The 19,771-nt window shown below is 48.7% G+C and overlaps 1 protein-coding gene across 4 annotated transcripts in view; it reads left to right on the top strand.

Annotated features, from left to right (window-relative positions):
- LOC106582537 (ras-associated and pleckstrin homology domains-containing protein 1) overlaps positions 1 to 19,771 on the top strand; it is a 185,767-nt gene that overhangs the window by 104,067 nt on the left and 61,929 nt on the right. For 3 of the 4 annotated variants that reach the window (XR_014382079.1, XM_082967249.1, XM_082967250.1), the window contains exon 5: positions 12,408 to 12,482. The exons of the other annotated variant lie outside the window; for it this stretch is intronic. Coding sequence is in view for 2 of the 3 variants with exons in the window: in XM_082967249.1 (XP_082823375.1) it covers positions 12,408 to 12,482 (75 nt within the window). In the remaining variant the exon portion in view is untranslated. The remainder of the gene's footprint in view (positions 1 to 12,407; positions 12,483 to 19,771) is intronic. 4 annotated transcript variants of the gene reach the window in all.

Here is a 19,771-nt window from a genome sequence, read left to right on the forward strand (position 1 = left end):
GTAGCAACACAACATGACAACAACATGGTAGCAACACAACATGACAACATGGTAGAAACACAACATGACAACAACATGGTAGAAACACAACGTAACAACAGCATGGTAGCAACACAACATGACAACAACATGGTAGAAACACAACATAACAACAACATGGTAGCAACACAACACAACAACAACATGGCAGCAACACAACATAACAACAACATGGTAGCAACACAACAACAACATGGTAGCAACACAACAACAACATGGTAGCATGACAACACAACAACAACATGGTAGAAACACAACATGACAACAACATGGTAGCAACACAACACAACAACAACATGGCAGCAACACAACATGACAACAACATGGTAGAAACACAACAACAACATGGTAGCAACACAACACAACAACAACATGGTAGCAACACAACAACAACATGGTAGCAACACAACAACAACATGGTAGCAACACAACATAACAACAACATGGTAGAAACACAACACAACAACAACATGGTAGAAACACAACACAACAACAACATGGTAGCAACACAACACAACAACAACATGGTAGCAACACAACACAACAACAACATGGTAGCAACACAACACAACAACGACATGGTAGCAACACAACACAACAACGACATGGTAGCAACACAACACAACAACGACATGGTAGCAACACAACACAACAACAACATGGTAGCAACACAACACAACATGACAGCATGGTAGCAACACAACACAACATGACAGCATGGTAGCAACACAACATAACAACAACATGGTAGCAACACAACACAACATCGACATGGTAGCAACACAACATAACAACGACATGGTAGCAACACAACATAACAACGACATGGTAGCAACACAACACAACAACAACATGGTAGCAACACAACACAACAACAACATGGTAGCAACACAACACAACAACAACATGGTAGCAACACAACACAACATGACAGCATGGTAGCAACACAACACAACATGACAGCATGGTAGCAACACAACATAACAACATGGTAGCAACACAACATAACAACGACATGGTAGCAACACAACATAACAACAACATGGTAGCAACACAACAACAACATGGTAGCATGACAACATAACATGACAACACAGCATGGTAGAAACACAACATAACAACAGCATGGTAGGAACACAACATAACAACAGCATGGTAGCAACACGACACAACAACATGGTAGAAACATAACAACAACGTGGTTGCAACACAACATGACAACAACATGGTAGAAACACAACATGACAACAACATGGTAGCAACACAACATGACAACATGGTAGAAACACAACATGACAACAACATGGTAGCAACACAACACAACAACAACATGGTAGCAACACAACATGACAACAACATGGTAGCAACACAACATAACAACAACATGGTAGCAACACAACAACAACATGGTAGCAACACAACACAACAACAACATGGTAGCAACACAACAACAACATGGTAGCAACACAACACAACAACAACATGGCAGCAACACAACATGACAACAACATGGTAGCGACACAACACAACAACAACATGGTAGCAACACAACACAACAACAACATGGTAGCAACACAACACAACAACAACATGGTAGACACACAACATAACAACAACATGGTAGCAACACAACACAACAACAACATGGTAGAAACACAACACAACAACAACATGGTAGCAACACAACACAACAACAACATGGTAGACACACAACATAACAACAACATGGTAGCAACACAACACAACAACAACATGGTAGCAACACAACACAACAACAACATGGTAGCAACACAACACAACAACAACATGGTAGACACACAACACAACAACAACATGGTAGACACACAACATAACAACAACATGGTAGCAACACAACACAACAACAACATGGTAGCAACACAACACAACAACAACATGGCAGCAACACAACATGACAACAACATGGTAGCGACACAACACAACAACAACATGGTAGCAACACAACACAACAACAACATGGTAGCAACACAACACAACAACAACATGGTAGACACACAACATAACAACAACATGGTAGCAACACAACACAACAACAACATGGTAGAAACACAACACAACAACAACATGGTAGCAACACAACACAACAACAACATGGTAGCAACACAACATAACAACAACATGGTAGCAACACAACATAACAACGACATGGTAGCAACACAACAACAACATGGTAGCAACACAACACAACAACAACATGGTAGCAACACAACAACAACATGGTAGCAACACAACACAACAACAACATGGCAGCAACACAACATGACAACAACATGGTAGCGACACAACACAACAACAACATGGTAGCAACACAACACAACAACAACATGGTAGCAACACAACACAACAACAACATGGTAGCAACACAACAACAACATGGTAGCAACACAACACAACAACAACATGGCAGCAACACAACATGACAACAACATGGTAGCGACACAACACAACAACAACATGGTAGCAACACAACACAACAACAACATGGTAGCAACACAACACAACAACAACATGGTAGAAACACAACATAACAACATCATGGTAGAAACACAACACAACAACAACATGGTAGCAACACAACACAACAACAACATGGTAGCAACACAACATGACAGCGACACAACATGACAACAACATGACAGCGACACAACATGACAACAACATGGTAGCGACACAACATGACAACAACATGGTAGCGACACAACACAACAACAACATGGTAGCAACACAACATAACAACGACATGGTAGCAACACAACATAACAACGACATGGTAGCAACACAACATAACAACAACATGGTAGCAACACAACATAACAACAACATGGTAGCAACACAACAACAACATGGTAGCAACACAACAACAACATGACAACACAGCATGGTAGGAACACAACATAACAACAACATGGTAGCAACACGACATGACAACAGCATGGTAGCAACACGACACAACAACATGGTAGAAACATAATAACAACATGGTAGCAACACAACATGACAACATGGTAGAAACACAACATGACAACAACATGGTAGCAACACAACATGACAACAACATGGTAGCAACACAACATGACAACAACATGGTAGCAACACAACATGACAACATGGTAGCAACACAACATGACAACAACATGGTAGCAACACAACATGACAACAACATGGTAGCATCACAACATAACAACAACATGGTAGCGACACAACATGACAACAACATGGTAGCAACATAACATAACAACGACATGGTAGCAACACAACATGACAACAACATGGTAGCAACACAACATGACAACATGGTAGAAACACAACATGACAACAACATGGTAGCAACACAACATAACAACAGCATGGTAGCGACACAACATGACAACATGGTAGAAACACAACATAACAACAACATGGTAGCAACACAACATAACAACAACATGGTAGCAACACAACATAACAACAACATGGTAGCAACACAACAACAACAACAACATGGTAGCAACACAACAACAACATGGTAGCATGACAACATAACATGACAACACAGCATGGTAGCAACACAACATAACAACAACATGGTAGCAACACGACATGACAACAACATGGTAGCAACACAACATAACAACAACATGGTAGCAACACAACACAACAACATGGTAGAAACATAACAACAACATGGTTGCAACACAACATGACAACAACATGGTAGAAACACAACATGGTAGCAACACAACATGACAACATGGTAGCAACACAACATGACAACAACATGGTAGCAACACATGACAACAACATGGTAGCATCACAACATGACAACAACACGGTAGCGACACAACATGACAACAACACGGTAGCGACACAACATGACAGCGACACAACATGACAACAACATGGTAGCGACACATGACAACAACATGGTAGCAACATAACAAAAACATGGTAGCAACACAACATGACAACAACATGGTAGCATAGCAACACAACATAACAACAACATGGAAGCAACACAACATGGCAGTAGCCTAGTGGTTAGAGCGTTGGGACAGTAACCGAAAGGTTGCTAGATCGAATCCCAGAGCTGACAAGGTAAAAAATCAGTCGTTCTGCCCCTGAACAAGGCAGTTAACCCACTGTTCCATGGTAGGCCGTCATTGTAAATAAGAATTTGTTCTTAACTGACTTGCCTAGTTACATTTTTTAAACTAATAATAAAATAGCAACACAACATGGCAGCAACACATGGTAGCAGGACAAAAGACGGTACAAACATTATTGGGCCCAGACAACAGCACAAAGGGCAAGAAGGTAGAGACAACAATACATCACGCAAAGCAGCCACAACTGTCAGTAAGAGTGTCCATGATTGAGTCTTTGAATGAAGAGATGAGATAAAACTGTCCAGTTTGAGTGTTTGTTGCAGATCGTTCCAGTCGCTAGCTGCAGCGAACTGAAAAGAGGAGCGACCCAGGGATGTGTTCGCTTTGGGGACCTTTAACAGAATGTGACTGGCAGAACGGGTGTTGTATGTGGAGGATGAGGGCTGCAGTAGATATCTCAGATAGGGGGGAGTGAACGGGTGTTGTATGGGGAGGATGAGGGCTGCAGTAGATATCTCAGATAGGGGGGAGTGAACGGGTGCTGTATGGGGAGGATGAGGGCTGCAGTAGATATCTCAGATAGGGGGGGAGTGAACGGGTGCTGTATGGGGAGGATGAGGGCTGCAGTAGATATCTCAGATAGGGGGGAGTGAACGGGTGTTGTATGGGGAGGATGAGGGCTGCAGTAGATATCTCAGATAGGGGGGAGTGAACGGGTGTTGTATGTGGAGGATGAGGGCTGCAGTAGATATCTCAGATAGGGGAGTCCAATGGCGGCGAGCTTTACACCACTCCAGCCAACACTTGGCATGGTGATCTTGGTCTTGTGTGCGGCTGCTCAGCCATGGAAACCCATTTCATGAATCTCCCGATGAACAGTTCTTGTGCTGACGTTGCTTCCAGAGGCAGTTTGGAACTCGGTAGTGAGTGTTGCAACTGAGGACTGACGATTTTTACGGTATTCAGCATGTGTGGCCTACCACTTTGCAGCTGAGCCGTTGTTGCTCCAAGACGTTTCCACTTCACAATAACAACAGTTGACCGGGGGCAGCTCTAGCAGGCCAGAAATTTGACGATCAGACTTGTTGGAAAGGTATCATCCTATGATGGTGCCACGTTGAAAGTCACTGAGCTTTTCAGTATGGGGCCATTCTACTGCCAATGTTTGTCTATGGAGATTGCATGGCTGTGTGCTCGATTTTATACACCTGTCAGCAACAAGTGTGGCAGAAAAATAGCCAAAACTACTAATTTGAAGGGGTGTCCACATACTTTTCTATTTAAAGTGTAGTTTGCAAGACCTGCCACATCCGACGAGGGTCTGGGCCAGTTTAGTAGGATTCAATCGTAGTCGTGTATTGATGCTTTGCCTGTTTGATGGTTCATCGGAGAGCGTAGCAGGATTTCTTATAAGCGTCCGGGTTAGAGTCCCGCTCCTTGAAAGCGGCAGCTCTAGCCTTTAGCTCAGTGTGGATATTACCTGTAATCCATGGCTTCTGGTTGGGATATGTACGTACGGTCACTGTGGGGACGACGTCGTTGATGCCATAGGCTAAGGTGATGCCAGAGACAGAAGAGGAAATGAGACAAAAACATTTTTTTCTGGTTTTAATGAAAGTTAATGAACTAAGACAAGTAGACCAGACCCAGCTGCATTGGTGTCTATTGGAGTCGCACTCAGTTAACGCTAGAAACGCCTGGCCTTTCAGCCTATAAGTAAGTACCCGCTAGATAACGCTGTCGGCCGTCTCCTTTACCATATGCATCAGATGCATATCAACCCACAAGGTGCTGCAAACATAAGCGCTGACGTTTGATAAATAGTTTATAAACTATTATAAAGGATTAATTGCATGAATAAATATTTGTGGAAATATATCCAGTGAAAAACTTAAGCCTATAGCTAATTTGGGGCACTTCCCAGCCAAAACACATCCACATTCAGACAGTCTAATAAATACATGTCACATATGCTATCTGAAGAATAATCATTTGGTTATGTTTATAAAAGTCTTAGGTAAGATTAGAATACTAAAAAAACTATTTCAAAGACATATCATTTTAATTAGTTTGTTACTTTAGGCTATAAGTAAAAACAAAAACTGAATGCAGGGACAGTGGAGTGGCCATGTGCTGAATGCAGGGACAGTGGAGTGGCCATGTACTGAATGCAGGGACAGTGGAGTGGCCATGTGCTGAATGCAGGGCCAGTGGAGTGGCCATGTGGACAGTGGAGTGGCCATGTACTGAATGTAGGGACAGTGGAGTGGCCATGTGCTGAATGCAGGGACAGTGGAGTGGCCATGTACTGAATGCAGGGACAGTGGAGTGGCCATGTGCTGAATGCAGGGACAGTGGAGTGGCCATGTGGACAGTGGAGTGGCCATGTACTGAATGTAGGGACAGTGGAGTGGCCATGTGCTGAATGCAGGGACAGTGGAGTGGCCATGTACTGAATGTAGGGACAGTGGAGTGGCCATGTGCTGAATGCAGGGACAGTGGAGTGGCCATGTACTGAATGTAGGGACAGTGGAGTGGCCATGTACTGAATGTAGGGACAGTGGAGTGGCCATGTACTGAATGTAGGGACAGTGGAGTGGCCATGTACTGAATGTAGGGACAGTGGAGTGGCCATGTACTGAATGCAGGGACAGTGGAGTGGCCATGTGCTGAATGCAGGGACAGTGGAGTGGCCATGTGCTGAATGCAGGGACAGTGGAGTGGCCATGTGCTGAATGCAGGGACAGTGGAGTGGCCATGTGCTGAATGTAGGGACAGTGGAGTGGCCATGTGGACAGTGGAGTGGCCATGTGCTGAATGCAGGGACAGTGGAGTGGCCGTGTACTGAATGCAGGGACAGTGGAGTGGCCATGTGGACAGTGGAGTGGCCATGTGCTGAATGCAGGGACAGTGGAGTGGCCATGTGGACAGTGGAGTGGCCATGTGCTGAATGCAGGGACAGTGGAGTGGCCATGTGCTGAATGCAGGGACAGTGGAGTGGCCATGTACTGAATGTAGGGACAGTGGAGTGGCCATGTGGACAGTGGAGTGGCCATGTGCTGAATGCAGGGACAGTGGAGTGGCCATGTGGACAGTGGAGTGGCCATGTGCTGAATGCAGGGACAGTGGAGTGGCCATGTGCTGAATGTAAGGACAGTGGAGTGGCCATGTACTGAATGTAGGGACAGTGGAGTGGCCATGTGGACAGTGGAGTGGCCATGTGGACAGTGGAGTGGCCATGTGCTGAATGCAGGGACAGTGGAGTGGCCATGTGGACAGTGGAGTGGCCATGTGCTGAATGCAGGGACAGTGGAGTGGCCATGTGCTGAATGCAGGGACAGTGGAGTGGCCATGTACTGAATGTAGGGACAGTGGAGTGGCCATGTGGACAGTGGAGTGGCCATGTGCTGAATGCAGGGACAGTGGAGTGGCCATGTGGACAGTGGAGTGGCCATGTGCTGAATGCAGGGACAGTGGAGTGGCCATGTGCTGAATGTAGGGTCAGTGGAGTGGCCATGTGGACAGTGGAGTGGCCATGTGCTGAATGCAGGGACAGTGGAGTGGCCATGTGGACAGTGGAGTGGCCATGTGCTGAATGTAGGGACAGTGGAGTGACCATGTGCTGAATGCAGGGACAGTGGAGTGGCCATGTACTGAATGCAGGGACAGTGGAGTGGCCATGTGCTGAATGCAGGGACAGTGGAGTGGCCATGTGCTGAATGCAGGGACAGTGGAGTGGCCATGTGCTGAATGTAGGGACAGTGGAGTGGCCATGTGGACAGTGGAGTGGCCATGTGCTGAATGCAGGGACAGTGGAGTGGCCGTGTACTGAATGCAGGGACAGTGGAGTGGACAGTGGAGTGGCCATGTGCTGAATGCAGGGACAGTGGAGTGGCCATGTGGACAGTGGAGTGGCCATGTGCTGAATGCAGGGACAGTGGAGTGGCCATGTGCTGAATGTAAGGACAGTGGAGTGGCCATGTACTGAATGTAGGGACAGTGGAGTGGCCATGTGCTGAATGCAGGGACAGTGGAGTGGCCATGTGGACAGTGGAGTGGCCATGTGGACAGTGGAGTGGCCATGTGCTGAATGCAGGGACAGTGGAGTGGCCATGTGGACAGTGGAGTGGCCATGTGCTGAATGCAGGGACAGTGGAGTGGCCATGTGCTGAATGCAGGGACAGTGGAGTGGCCATGTACTGAATGTAGGGACAGTGGAGTGGCCATGTGGACAGTGGAGTGGCCATGTGCTGAATGCAGGGACAGTGGAGTGGCCATGTGGACAGTGGAGTGGCCATGTGCTGAATGCAGGGACAGTGGAGTGGCCATGTGCTGAATGTAGGGTCAGTGGAGTGGCCATGTGGACAGTGGAGTGGCCATGTGCTGAATGCAGGGACAGTGGAGTGGCCATGTGGACAGTGGAGTGGCCATGTGCTGAATGCAGGGACAGTGGAGTGGCCATGTGCTGAATGCAGGGACAGTGGAGTGGCCATGTGGACAGTGGAGTGGCCATGTGCTGAATGCAGGGACAGTGGAGTGGCCATGTGCTGAATGCAGGGACAGTGGAGTGGCCATGTGGACAGTGGAGTGGCCATGTGCTGAATGCAGGGACAGTGGAGTGGCCATGTGCTGAATGCAGGGACAGTGGAGTGGCCATGTGGACAGTGGAGTGGCCATGTGCTGAATGTAGGGACAGTGGAGTGGCCATGTGCTGAATGCAGGGACAGTGGAGTGGCCATGTACTGAATGCAGGGACAGTGGAGTGGCCATGTGCTGAATGTAGGGACAGTGGAGTGGCCATGTGCTGAATGTAGGGACAGTGGAGTGGCCATGTGCTGAATGTAGGGACAGGGGAGTGGCCATGTGCTGAATGTAGGGAAAGTGGAGTGGCCATGTGGACAGTGGAGTGGCCATGTACTGAATGTACGGACAGTGGAGTGGCCATGTGGACAGTGGAGTGGCCATGTGCTGAATGCAGGGACAGTGGAGTGGCCATGTGGACAGTGGAGTGGCCATGTGCTGAATGCAGGGACAGTGGAGTGGCCATGTGGACAGTGGAGTGGCCATGTACTGAATGCAGGGACAGTGGAGTGGCCATGGGTTGAATGTAGGGACAGTGGAGTGGCCATGTGGACAGTGGAGTGGCCATGTGCTGAATGTAGGGACAGTGGAGTGGCCATGTGGACAGTGGAGTGGCCATGTACTGAATGTAGGAACAGTGGAGTGGCCATGTGCTGAATGCAGGGACAGTGGAGTGGCCATGTGGACAGTGGAGTGGCCATGTGCTGAATGTAGGGACAGTGGAGTGGCCATGTGGACAGTGGAGTGGCCATGTGCTGAATGCAGGGACAGTGGAGTGGCCATGTACTGAATGCAGGGACAGTGGAGTGGCCATGTACTGAATGCAGGGACAGTGGAGTGGCCATGTACTGAATGCAGGGACAGTGGAGTGGCCATGTACTGAATGCAGGGACAGTGGAGTGTCCATGTGCTGAATGCAGGGACAGTGGAGTGGCCATGTGCTGAATGTACGGACAGTGGAGTGGCCATGTGCTGAATGTACGGACAGTGGAGTGGCCATGTGCTGAATGTACGGACAGTGGAGTGGCCATGTACTGAATGCAGGGACAGTGGACTGGCCATGTACTGAATGCAGGGACAGTGGACTGGCCATGTACTGAATGCAGGGACAGTGGACTGGCCATGTACTGAATGCAGGGACAGTGGACTGGCCATGTACTGAATGCAGGGACAGTGGAGTGGCCATGTGCTGAATGCAGGGACAGTGGAGTGGCCATGTGCTGAATGCAGGGACAGTGGAGTGGCCATGTGCTGAATGCAGGGACAGTGGAGTGGCCATGTGCTGAATGCAGGGACAGTGGAGTGGCCATGTACTGAATTTAGGGACAGTGGAGTGGCCATGTACTGAATGTAGGGACAGTGGAGTGGCCATGTGCTGAATGCAGGGACAGTGGAGTGGCCATGTGCTGAATGCAGGGACAGTGGAGTGGCCATGTGCTGAATGCAGGGACAGTGGAGTGGCCATGTGCTGAATGCAGGGACAGTGGAGTGGCCATGTGCTGAATGCAGGGACAGTGGAGTGGCCATGTGGACAGTGGAGTGGCCATGTGCTGAATGTAGGGACAGTGGAGTGGCCATGTGGACAGTGGAGTGGCCATGTACTGAATTTGGAAATAAAGCTGCACCACCTTGAATGTTTAGTTATTTGACAAAGGTTAAGTGTCATAAAAACTGCAGAATTTGATCTTTCTGATACGATATATATAGAAATCACAATGTTTTTACCTGCATGTGACTCTGAAGGAGGATTTGATACAGTCACGTTCCTTTCCATGCGTCCGTCAATGTACATGAAGAGAAGGGGAGCATCTTGTAAATCTGACCACTGATAATGTCGTCATCAGACTATTGTCAATTTAATCTTGTCTTTTAGGCTGTTTTATTATGTGTGAAATTAGTTTCGTCTCCCCCTCGCTCATCAACTTGGAAAGAGTAAAGGATATTTTATTAATATTAATTAATTAATTTATATTTTTTATATTTTTTGGGGGGCATGATTCTAAAGGTCTACTGCAACACGTATAGCATGTTTTTAGTTTCTCTTACAATAAATGTGATTAGTAATAGAGATATATATGTTAAATAAAACAAGTCACGTAACGGATTAATCTTTTACAAATTAAAACGTGAAAAAGAATCGTAATCAAACCCGCAAGACGTACGGTCAAATTATTACCGTGAGCGCCGACGCTGGCAGAACACACTCATTATTACACGGTTGTTGATCTGAGTTCAAATCGTCCTCTTCAACCCAACCTCCTTATCGTGTTGTCGCCAGAGAATTTCTATACCATAAGCCCGATCTCAAATGTTGCTTTAGAGAATTTGGCAGTACTCACAATCGCAGATGACGTGTAACCGTGCCGACCCAGGACATCTGGCTTCTTCCCCTGCGGGGGATCGTCTGAGACCAGCCATCCGGACACCTGACGTAACTGGCTTTGCACAACCCGAAAGAATTTCTGCAGAAATTCTTATCTCAGACAAGCTCATACAGTGAGGGGGGGAAAAAAGTATTTGATCCAACTATTGATTTTGTACGTTTGCCCACTTACAAAGAAAGGATCAGTCTATAATTTTAATGGTAGGTTTATTTGAACAGTGAGAGACAGAATTACAACAACAAAAAAATCCAGAAAAACGCATGTCAAAAATGTTATAAATTGATTTGCATATTAATGAGGGAAATAAGTATTTGATATTTGTATACTTATTTCCCTCATTAAAATGTAAATCATTTTATAACATTTTTTGACATGCGTTTTTCTGGATTTTTTGTTGTTGTTATTCTGTCTCTCACTGTTCAAATAAACCTACCAGGATGTAGATAATTCTCAGCCTAGTATTTATTAATTTATTTTTCAGGAGAAGTGTGATGCGTAAAGGTCTATAGTTGTTGAAGCCAATTACAACAATATTGACTGTCACTCCAAACATATTGAGCAAACATTTTTTTTTTTTCTTCTCTGCTGTTGCCATCACTCGTTACTGTAGCCTACGCTATTTATTAAACTATCAATCCACAATGGACTAGAGAGAGAATATTCCGTGCCAACCAGCTAAATTGGAGAGTTGATGACAATGCAAAGACCGTCAATAACTCTGCAGAACTGGGAGAAAATGGCGGTATCAAGCCGTGGATGCGTTGATTGGCCAGTGAATGGCCATCGTCACACTTACAAATGCATTTTATTCATCAAAACTCCGCCCTTTCGTACCACCAGCTGTTTTGCGCTCAGAATTTCCGCTGTGAAAATAGCAAAAAAATGTATTTGACACATCTCCGGACCTGAAAGCGCTAAGATTTTTACCATTGCGTTAGAGCACCAAGATTATAATTTACATTTTTATTTGTTAATATAGAACCCTACGTCTCTTGCTGTATTGACAACAGATTGAGTTAAGTTAACAATGTGGCACACTGTTATTTCATTCCACTACTGTGTTACAATGATTCTGATCTGCTTCTTCCTGATTCTGATCATCTTGCTTCTTTATCTCGATCAGATTTTTCTATGCTTTCACAACTGATATCAAATGCACAATTTGTTCATTGCCAATCACTGATTTCAGTAATGTTCCTTGTCTCTTCTCCTCTCTCTCTCTCTCTCTCTCTCTCTCTCTCTCTCTCTCTCTCTCTCTCTCTCTCCGTTCTGCAACAAGCACTCCTATCTGGACAGGGAAACCTCCCTGATTCTGAAAAATATAGCTGGAAAACCATATCACTTGCTGACCAAGGTGACTCTTTCTCCTTCGCTTGTCTCTTCGTCCTGCATGCAATCAAACTATTCTCTCATTGGTGGCTTTTTAACCACACCCTCCATGCATTTAACCACACCCTCTCGTGATGTCATACCCTCTGGTTGTTAATAGATGTTTTAAAAAAAAAAAATTATAGGTTAAGATAGTTCTATACAGTAGTATTTCCTAGAAGTTCGGAAACCGTTTTTCACTTGGGGTCCCCCCTTTCCAGCATTGGTGAACGTCCCGCCTGACCCCTGACCCCCGCACCACGTCTATTCCTATGGGCACAAGCACCGTTCGTGACACAAACTGTTCAACCCCATCTTATTGGTGGAAAGAATTTTGCAGGTTTTTAAAGCTTATTTCCTGCAATTCTACACATTTTGTCACATGGGGTGCAAAGAATATTTGGGCTGTTTTTAAAGCAAATTTTCTTGCGATTTTTAATACATTTTTTGCCATGTCTAATGTGTGTTCAACTATCTATGGGCTAAAAACGTATAAAAGTTATAAATGTCTCTCTAAGGTCTGTAATGACTGACATGACAAGATGAACTGATGATGCACTACCTAATTTAGACATCACACCTTGTGCATTTTACTATTACACCTTTCAGGAGTAAGTTTTTATAGCTGGATTGAGTTTCTTTAAAATTAAACATCCGGGGGAGGAGGACCCCCTGCTATAGAGTAGGATTATACAGTGTATCTAGACTAGTTATTATAATGTGACGGTGTAATGATGACTTTTACAGACCGTGAGACGGAGACAGTCATTTTCCTCAAGCATCCTCCTGCATGTTGCACGTTAAACCCTCTCTTCTTCCCTCTCGCCCTCCTGCCCTGACTCCTCTCCCCCTAACTCTTCCCCTGTCGCCCTCCTCATGATAGCTACCCCTCCTCTCTCCTGATGGGCTACCCATCATCCTCCTCTCTCCTGATGGGCTACCCATCATCCTCCTCTCTCCTGATGGGCTACCCATCATCCTCCTCTCTCCTGATGGGCTACCCATCATCCTCCTCCTCTCTCCTGATGGGCTACCCATCATCCTCCTCCTCTCTCCTGATAGGCTACCCATCATCCTCCTCCTCTCTCCTGATAGGCTACCCATCATCCTCCTCTCTCCTGATAGGCTACCCATCATCCTCCTCTCTCCTGATAGGCTACCCATCATCCTCCTTTCTCCTGATGGGCTACCCATAGCCTCCTCTCTCCTGATAGGCTACCCATCATCCTCCTCTCTCCTGATGGGCTACCCATCATCCTCCTCTCTCCTGATAGGCTACCCATCATCCTCCTCTCTCCTGATGGGCTACCCATCATCCTCCTCTCTCCTGATGGGCTACCCATCATCCTCCTCTCTCCTGATGGGCTACCCATCATCCTCCTCTCTCCTGATGGGCTACCCATCATCCTCCTCTCTCCTGATGGGCTACCCATCATCCTCCTCTCTCCTGATGGGCTACCCATCATCCTCTCCTCCTCCTCCTGATGGGCTACCCATCATCCTCCTCTCTCCTGATAGGTTACCTCTGCAGTCTATGTACCTCCCTCACGTTCCACAGGGATGAGGAAGGTCACTCTGCATGTACTGAATGCAGAGTGATTGACGTGTGTGTGTGTGTGTGTGTGTGTGTGTGTGTGTGTGTGTGTGTGTGTGTGTGTGTATGTGTTATGTGGTTTACCAATACCATTAGAATTGTGTGTGTTTGAGATGACTAAACTGCATGGAAACATAGTATTTAGCTAAAGGCATGGAAATGGACACTGTCTGAACTGGACCGACCCAGCCTCCCAAACCAAGTCACCATGTGTCTGAACTGGACCGACCCAGCCTCCCAAACCAAGTCACCATGTGTCTGAACTGGACTGACCCAGCCTCCCAACCCAAGTCACCATGTGTCTGAACTGGACTGACCCAGCCTCCCAAACCAAGTCACCATGTGTCTGAACTGGACTGGACTGACCCAGCCTCCCAAACCAAGTCACCATGTGTCTGAACTGGACTGACCCAGCCTCCCAACCCAAGTCACCATGTGTCTGGACTGGACTGGACCGACCCAGCCTCCCAAACCAAGTCACCATGTGTCTGAACTGGACTGACCCAGCCACCCAAACCAAGTCACCATGTGTCTGAACTGGACTGGACTGACCCAGCCTCCCACACCAAGTCACCATGTGTCTGAACTGGACTGACCCAGCCTCCCAAACCAAGTCACCATGTGTCTGAACTGGACTGACCCAGCCTCCCAACCCAAGTCACCATGTGTCTGAACTGGACCGACCCAGCCTCCCAAACCAAGTCACCATGTGTCTGAACTGGACTGACCCAGCCTCCCAAACCAAGTCACCATGTGTCTGAACTGGACTGACCCAGCCTCCCAAACCAAGTCACCATGTGTCTGAACTGGACCGACCCAGCCTCCCAACCCAAGTCACCATGTGTCTGAACTGGACTGACCCAGCCTCCCAAACCAAGTCACCATGTGTCTGTCTGAACTGGACCGACCCAGCCTCCCAACCCAAGTCACCATGTGTCTGAACTGGACCGACCCAGCCTCCCAAACCAAGTCACCATGTGTCTGAACTGGACTGGACTGACCCAGCCTCCCAAACCAAGTCACCATGTGTCTGAACTGGACCGACCCAGCCTCCCAAACCAAGTCACCATGTGTCTGAACTGGACTGACCCAGCCTCCCAAACCAAGTCACCATGTGTCTGGCTGAACTGGACTGACCCAGCCTCCCAAACCAAGTCACCATGTGTCTGAACTGGACTGACCCAGCCTCCCAAACCAAGTCACCATGTGTCTGAACTGGACTGACCCAGCCTCCCAAACCAAGTCACCATGTGTCTGAACTGGACTGATCTGAACTGGACTGACCCAGCCTCCCAAACCAAGTCACCATGTGTCTGAACTGGACTGACCCAGCCTCCCAAACCAAGTCACCATGTGTCTGAACTGGACCGACCCAGCCTCCCAAACCAAGTCACCATGTGTCTGAACTGGACTGACCCAGCCTCCCAAACCAAGTCACCATGTGTCTGAACTGGACTGACCCAGCCTCCCAACCCAAGTCACCATGTGTCTGGACTGGACTGGACTGACCCAGCCTCCCAACCCAAGTCACCATGTGTCTGGACTGGACTGACCCAGCCTCCCAAACCAAGTCACCATGTGTCTGAACTGGACTGACCCAGCCTCCCAAACCAAGTCACCATGTGTCTGAACTGGACTGGACCGACCCAGCCTCCCAAACCAAGTCACCATGTGTCTGCGGACTGGACTGGACTGACCCAGCCTCCCAAACCAAGTCACCATGTGTCTGGACTGGACTGACCCAGCCTCCCAAACCAAGTCACCATGTGTCTGAACTGGACTGACCCAGCCTCCCAAACCAAGTCACCATGTGTCTGAACTGGACTGACCCAGCCTCCCAACCCAAGTCACCATGTGTCTGGACTGGACTGACCCAGCCACCCAAACCAAGTCACCATGTGTCTGGACTGGACTGACCCAGCCTCCCAAACCAAGTCACCATGTGTCTGAACTGGACCGACCCAGCCTCCCAAACCAAGTCACCATGTGTCTGGACTGGACTGGACTGACCCAGCCTCCCAAACCAAGTCACCATGTGTCTGAACTGGACTGGACTGACCCAGCCTCCCAAACCAAGTCACCATGTGTCTGAACTGGACTGACCCAGCCTCCCAAACCAAGTCACCATGTGTCTGAACTGGACTGACCCAGCCTCCCAAACCAAGTCACCATGTGTCTGAACTGGACCGACCCAGCCTCCCAACCCAAGTCACCATGTGTCTGTCTGAACTGGACTGACCCAGCCTCCCAAACCAAGTCACCATGTGTCTGAACTGGACCGACCCAGCCTCCCAAACCAAGTCACCATGTGTCTGTCTGAACTGGACTGACCCAGCCTCCCAACCCAAGTCACCATGTGTCTGAACTGGACTGACCCAGCCTCCCAAACCAAGTCACCATGTGTCTGTCTGGACTGGACCGACCCAGCCTCCCAAACCAAGTCACCATGTGTCTGGACTGGACCGACCCAGCCTCCCAAACCAAGTCACCATGTGTCTGAACTGGACCGACCCAGCCTCCCAAACCAAGTCACCATGTGTCTGACTGGACTGGACCGACCCAGCCTCCCAAACCAAGTCACCATGTGTCTGAACTGGACCGACCCAGCCTCCCAAACCAAGTCACCATGTGTCTGTCTGAACTGGACCGACCCAGCCTCCCAACCCAAGTCACCATGTGTCTGTCTGAACTGGACTGACCCAGCCTCCCACACCAAGTCACCATGTGTCTGAACTGGACTGACCCAGCCTCCCAACCCAAGTCACCATGTGTCTGAACTGGACTGACCCAGCCTCCCAAACCAAGTCACCATGTGTCTGTCTGAACTGGACCGACCCAGCCTCCCAACCCAAGTCACCATGTGTCTGAACTGGACCGACCCAGCCTCCCAAACCAAGTCACCATGTGTCTGAACTGGACCGACCCAGCCTCCCAAACCAAGTCACCATGTGTCTGAACTGGACCGACCCAGCCTCCCAACCCAAGTCACCATGTGTCTGAACTGGACTGACCCAGCCTCCCAAACCAAGTCACCATGTGTCTGTCTGAACTGGACCGACCCAGCCTCCCAACCCAAGTCACCATGTGTCTGAACTGGACCGACCCAGCCTCCCAAACCAAGTCACCATGTGTCTGGACTGGACTGGACTGACCCAGCCTCCCAAACCAAGTCACCATGTGTCTGTCTGAACTGGACCGACCCAGCCTCCCAAACCAAGTCACCATGTGCTGGCTGGACTGGACTGACCCAGCCTCCCAAACCAAGTCACCATGTGTCTGTCTGAACTGGACCGACCCAGCCTCCCAACCCAAGTCACCATGTGTCTGACTGGACTGACCCAGCCTCCCAACCCAAGTCACCATGTGTCTGAACTGGACTGACCCAGCCTCCCAACCCAAGTCACCATGTGTCTGAACTGGACTGGACTGACCCAGCCTCCCAAACCAAGTCACCATGTGTCTGGACTGGACCGACCCAGCCTCCCAAACCAAGTCACCATGTGTCTGAACTGGACCGACCCAGCCTCCCAAACCAAGTCACCATGTGTCTGAACTGGACCGACCCAGCCTCCCAACCCAAGTCACCATGTGTCTGAACTGGACTGACCCAGCCTCCCACACCAAGTCACCATGTGTCTGTCTGAACTGGACCGACCCAGCCTCCCAACCCAAGTCACCATGTGTCTGAACTGGACCGACCCAGCCTCCCAAACCAAGTCACCATGTGTCTGGACTGGACTGGACTGACCCAGCCTCCCAAACCAAGTCACCATGTGTCTGTCTGAACTGGACCGACCCAGCCTCCCAAACCAAGTCACCATGTGTCTGGACTGGACTGGACTGGACTGACCCAGCCTCCCAAACCAAGTCACCATGTGTCTGTCTGAACTGGACCGACCCAGCCTCCCAACCCAAGTCACCATGTGTCTGAACTGGACTGACCCAGCCTCCCAACCCAAGTCACCATGTGTCTGTCTGGACTGGACTGGACTGACCCAGCCTCCCAAACCACTAGAGTAGTAGATGTTCAGCAGGTGGTCTACTGTAGACGGTGTGTCTGTGGTCCATCAACAGCTACCGTGGACGGTGTGTCTGTGGTCCATCAACATGGAAATACTCCAACGCCCACTATCCCTCTGAGAGTGCTGTTCAGTCACAGCCCTGATCTTTTTCACCTTCTGCAACCAACAACGGTGGACCAAGAAATGGTTTCTGATGCGAGGAAACGTTTTGAAGTGGAGTCAAACAGAAAGGTACCACCTGAACTGTTTTTGCCGTGTGGCTCAGCTGGTAGAGCATGGCACTTGCGAAGCCAGGGCTGTGGGGTTCGATTCCCACGGGGGACCAGTATGAAAATGAATCCACTCACTACTGTAAGTCGCTCTGGATAAGAGCATCTGCTAAATGACAGCAATTTTTTTTTTTTTTTACATTTTAAAGGTAAGTCCCACTCAGAGTGTTCACCCACAGACAGAAGGCATGGATATGAGGAGGACATGGAGATGTATAATACATGGAAACAGAGGACTGAGGACCAGGACATGGAGATGTATAATACATGGAAACAGAGGACTGTTGACCAGGATATGGAGATGTATAATACATGGAAACAGAGGACTGAGGACCAGGATATGGAGATGTATAACACATGGAAACAGAGGACTGAGGACCAGGATATGGAGATGTATAACACATGGAAACAGAGGACTGAGGACCAGATCAGTCCGTGCTCTATAGCCTGGCTCCAGATCAGATCAGTCCGTGCTCTATAGCCTGGCTCCTGGCTCCAGATCAGTCCGTCCTCTATAGCCTGGCTCCTGGCTCCAGATCAGTCCGTCCTCTATAGCCTGGCTCCAGATCAGTCCGTGCTCTATAGCCTGGCTCCAGATCAGTCCGTGCTCTATAGCCTGGCTCCAGATCAGTCCGTGCTCTATAGCCTGGCTCCAGATCAGTCCGTGCTCTATAGCCTGGCTCCAGATCAGTCCGTGCTCTATAGCCTGGCTCCAGATCAGTCCGTGCTCTATAGCCTGGCTCCAGATCAGTCCGTGCTCTATAGCCTGGCTCCAGATCAGTCCGTGCTCTATAGCCTGGCTCCAGATCAGTCCGTGCTCTATAGCCTGGCTCCTGGCTCCAGATCAGTCCGTGCTCTATAGCCTGGCTCCTGGCTCCAGATCAGTCCGTGCTCTATAGCCTGGCTCCAGATCAGTCCGTGCTCTATAGCCTGGCTCCAGATCAGTCCGTCCTCTATAGCCTGGCTCCAGATCAGTCCGTGCTCTATAGCTGGCTCCAGATCAGTCCGTGCTCTATAGCCTGGCTCCAGATCAATCCGTGCTCTATAGCCTGGCTCCTGGCTCCAGATCAGTCCGTGCTCTATAGCCTGGCTCCAGATCAGTCCGTGCTCTATAGCCTGGCTCCAGATCAGTCCGTGCTCTATAGCCTGGCTCCAGATCAGTCCGTGCTCTATAGCCTGGCTCCAGATCAGTCCGTGCTCTATAGCCTGGCTCCAGATCAGTCCGTGCTCTATAGCCTGGCTCCAGATCAGTCCGTGCTCTATAGCCTGGCTCCAGATCAGTCCGTGCTCTATAGCCTGGCTCCAGATCAGTCCGTGCTCTATAGCCTGGCTCCAGATCAGTCCGTGCTCTATAGCCTGGCTCCAGATCAGTCCGTGCTCTATAGCTGTC

This window comes from Salmo salar, chromosome 21, assembly GCF_965601325.2.
Source record: "Salmo salar chromosome 21, fSalSal1, whole genome shotgun sequence".
NCBI lineage: Eukaryota > Metazoa > Chordata > Actinopteri > Salmoniformes > Salmonidae > Salmo > Salmo salar.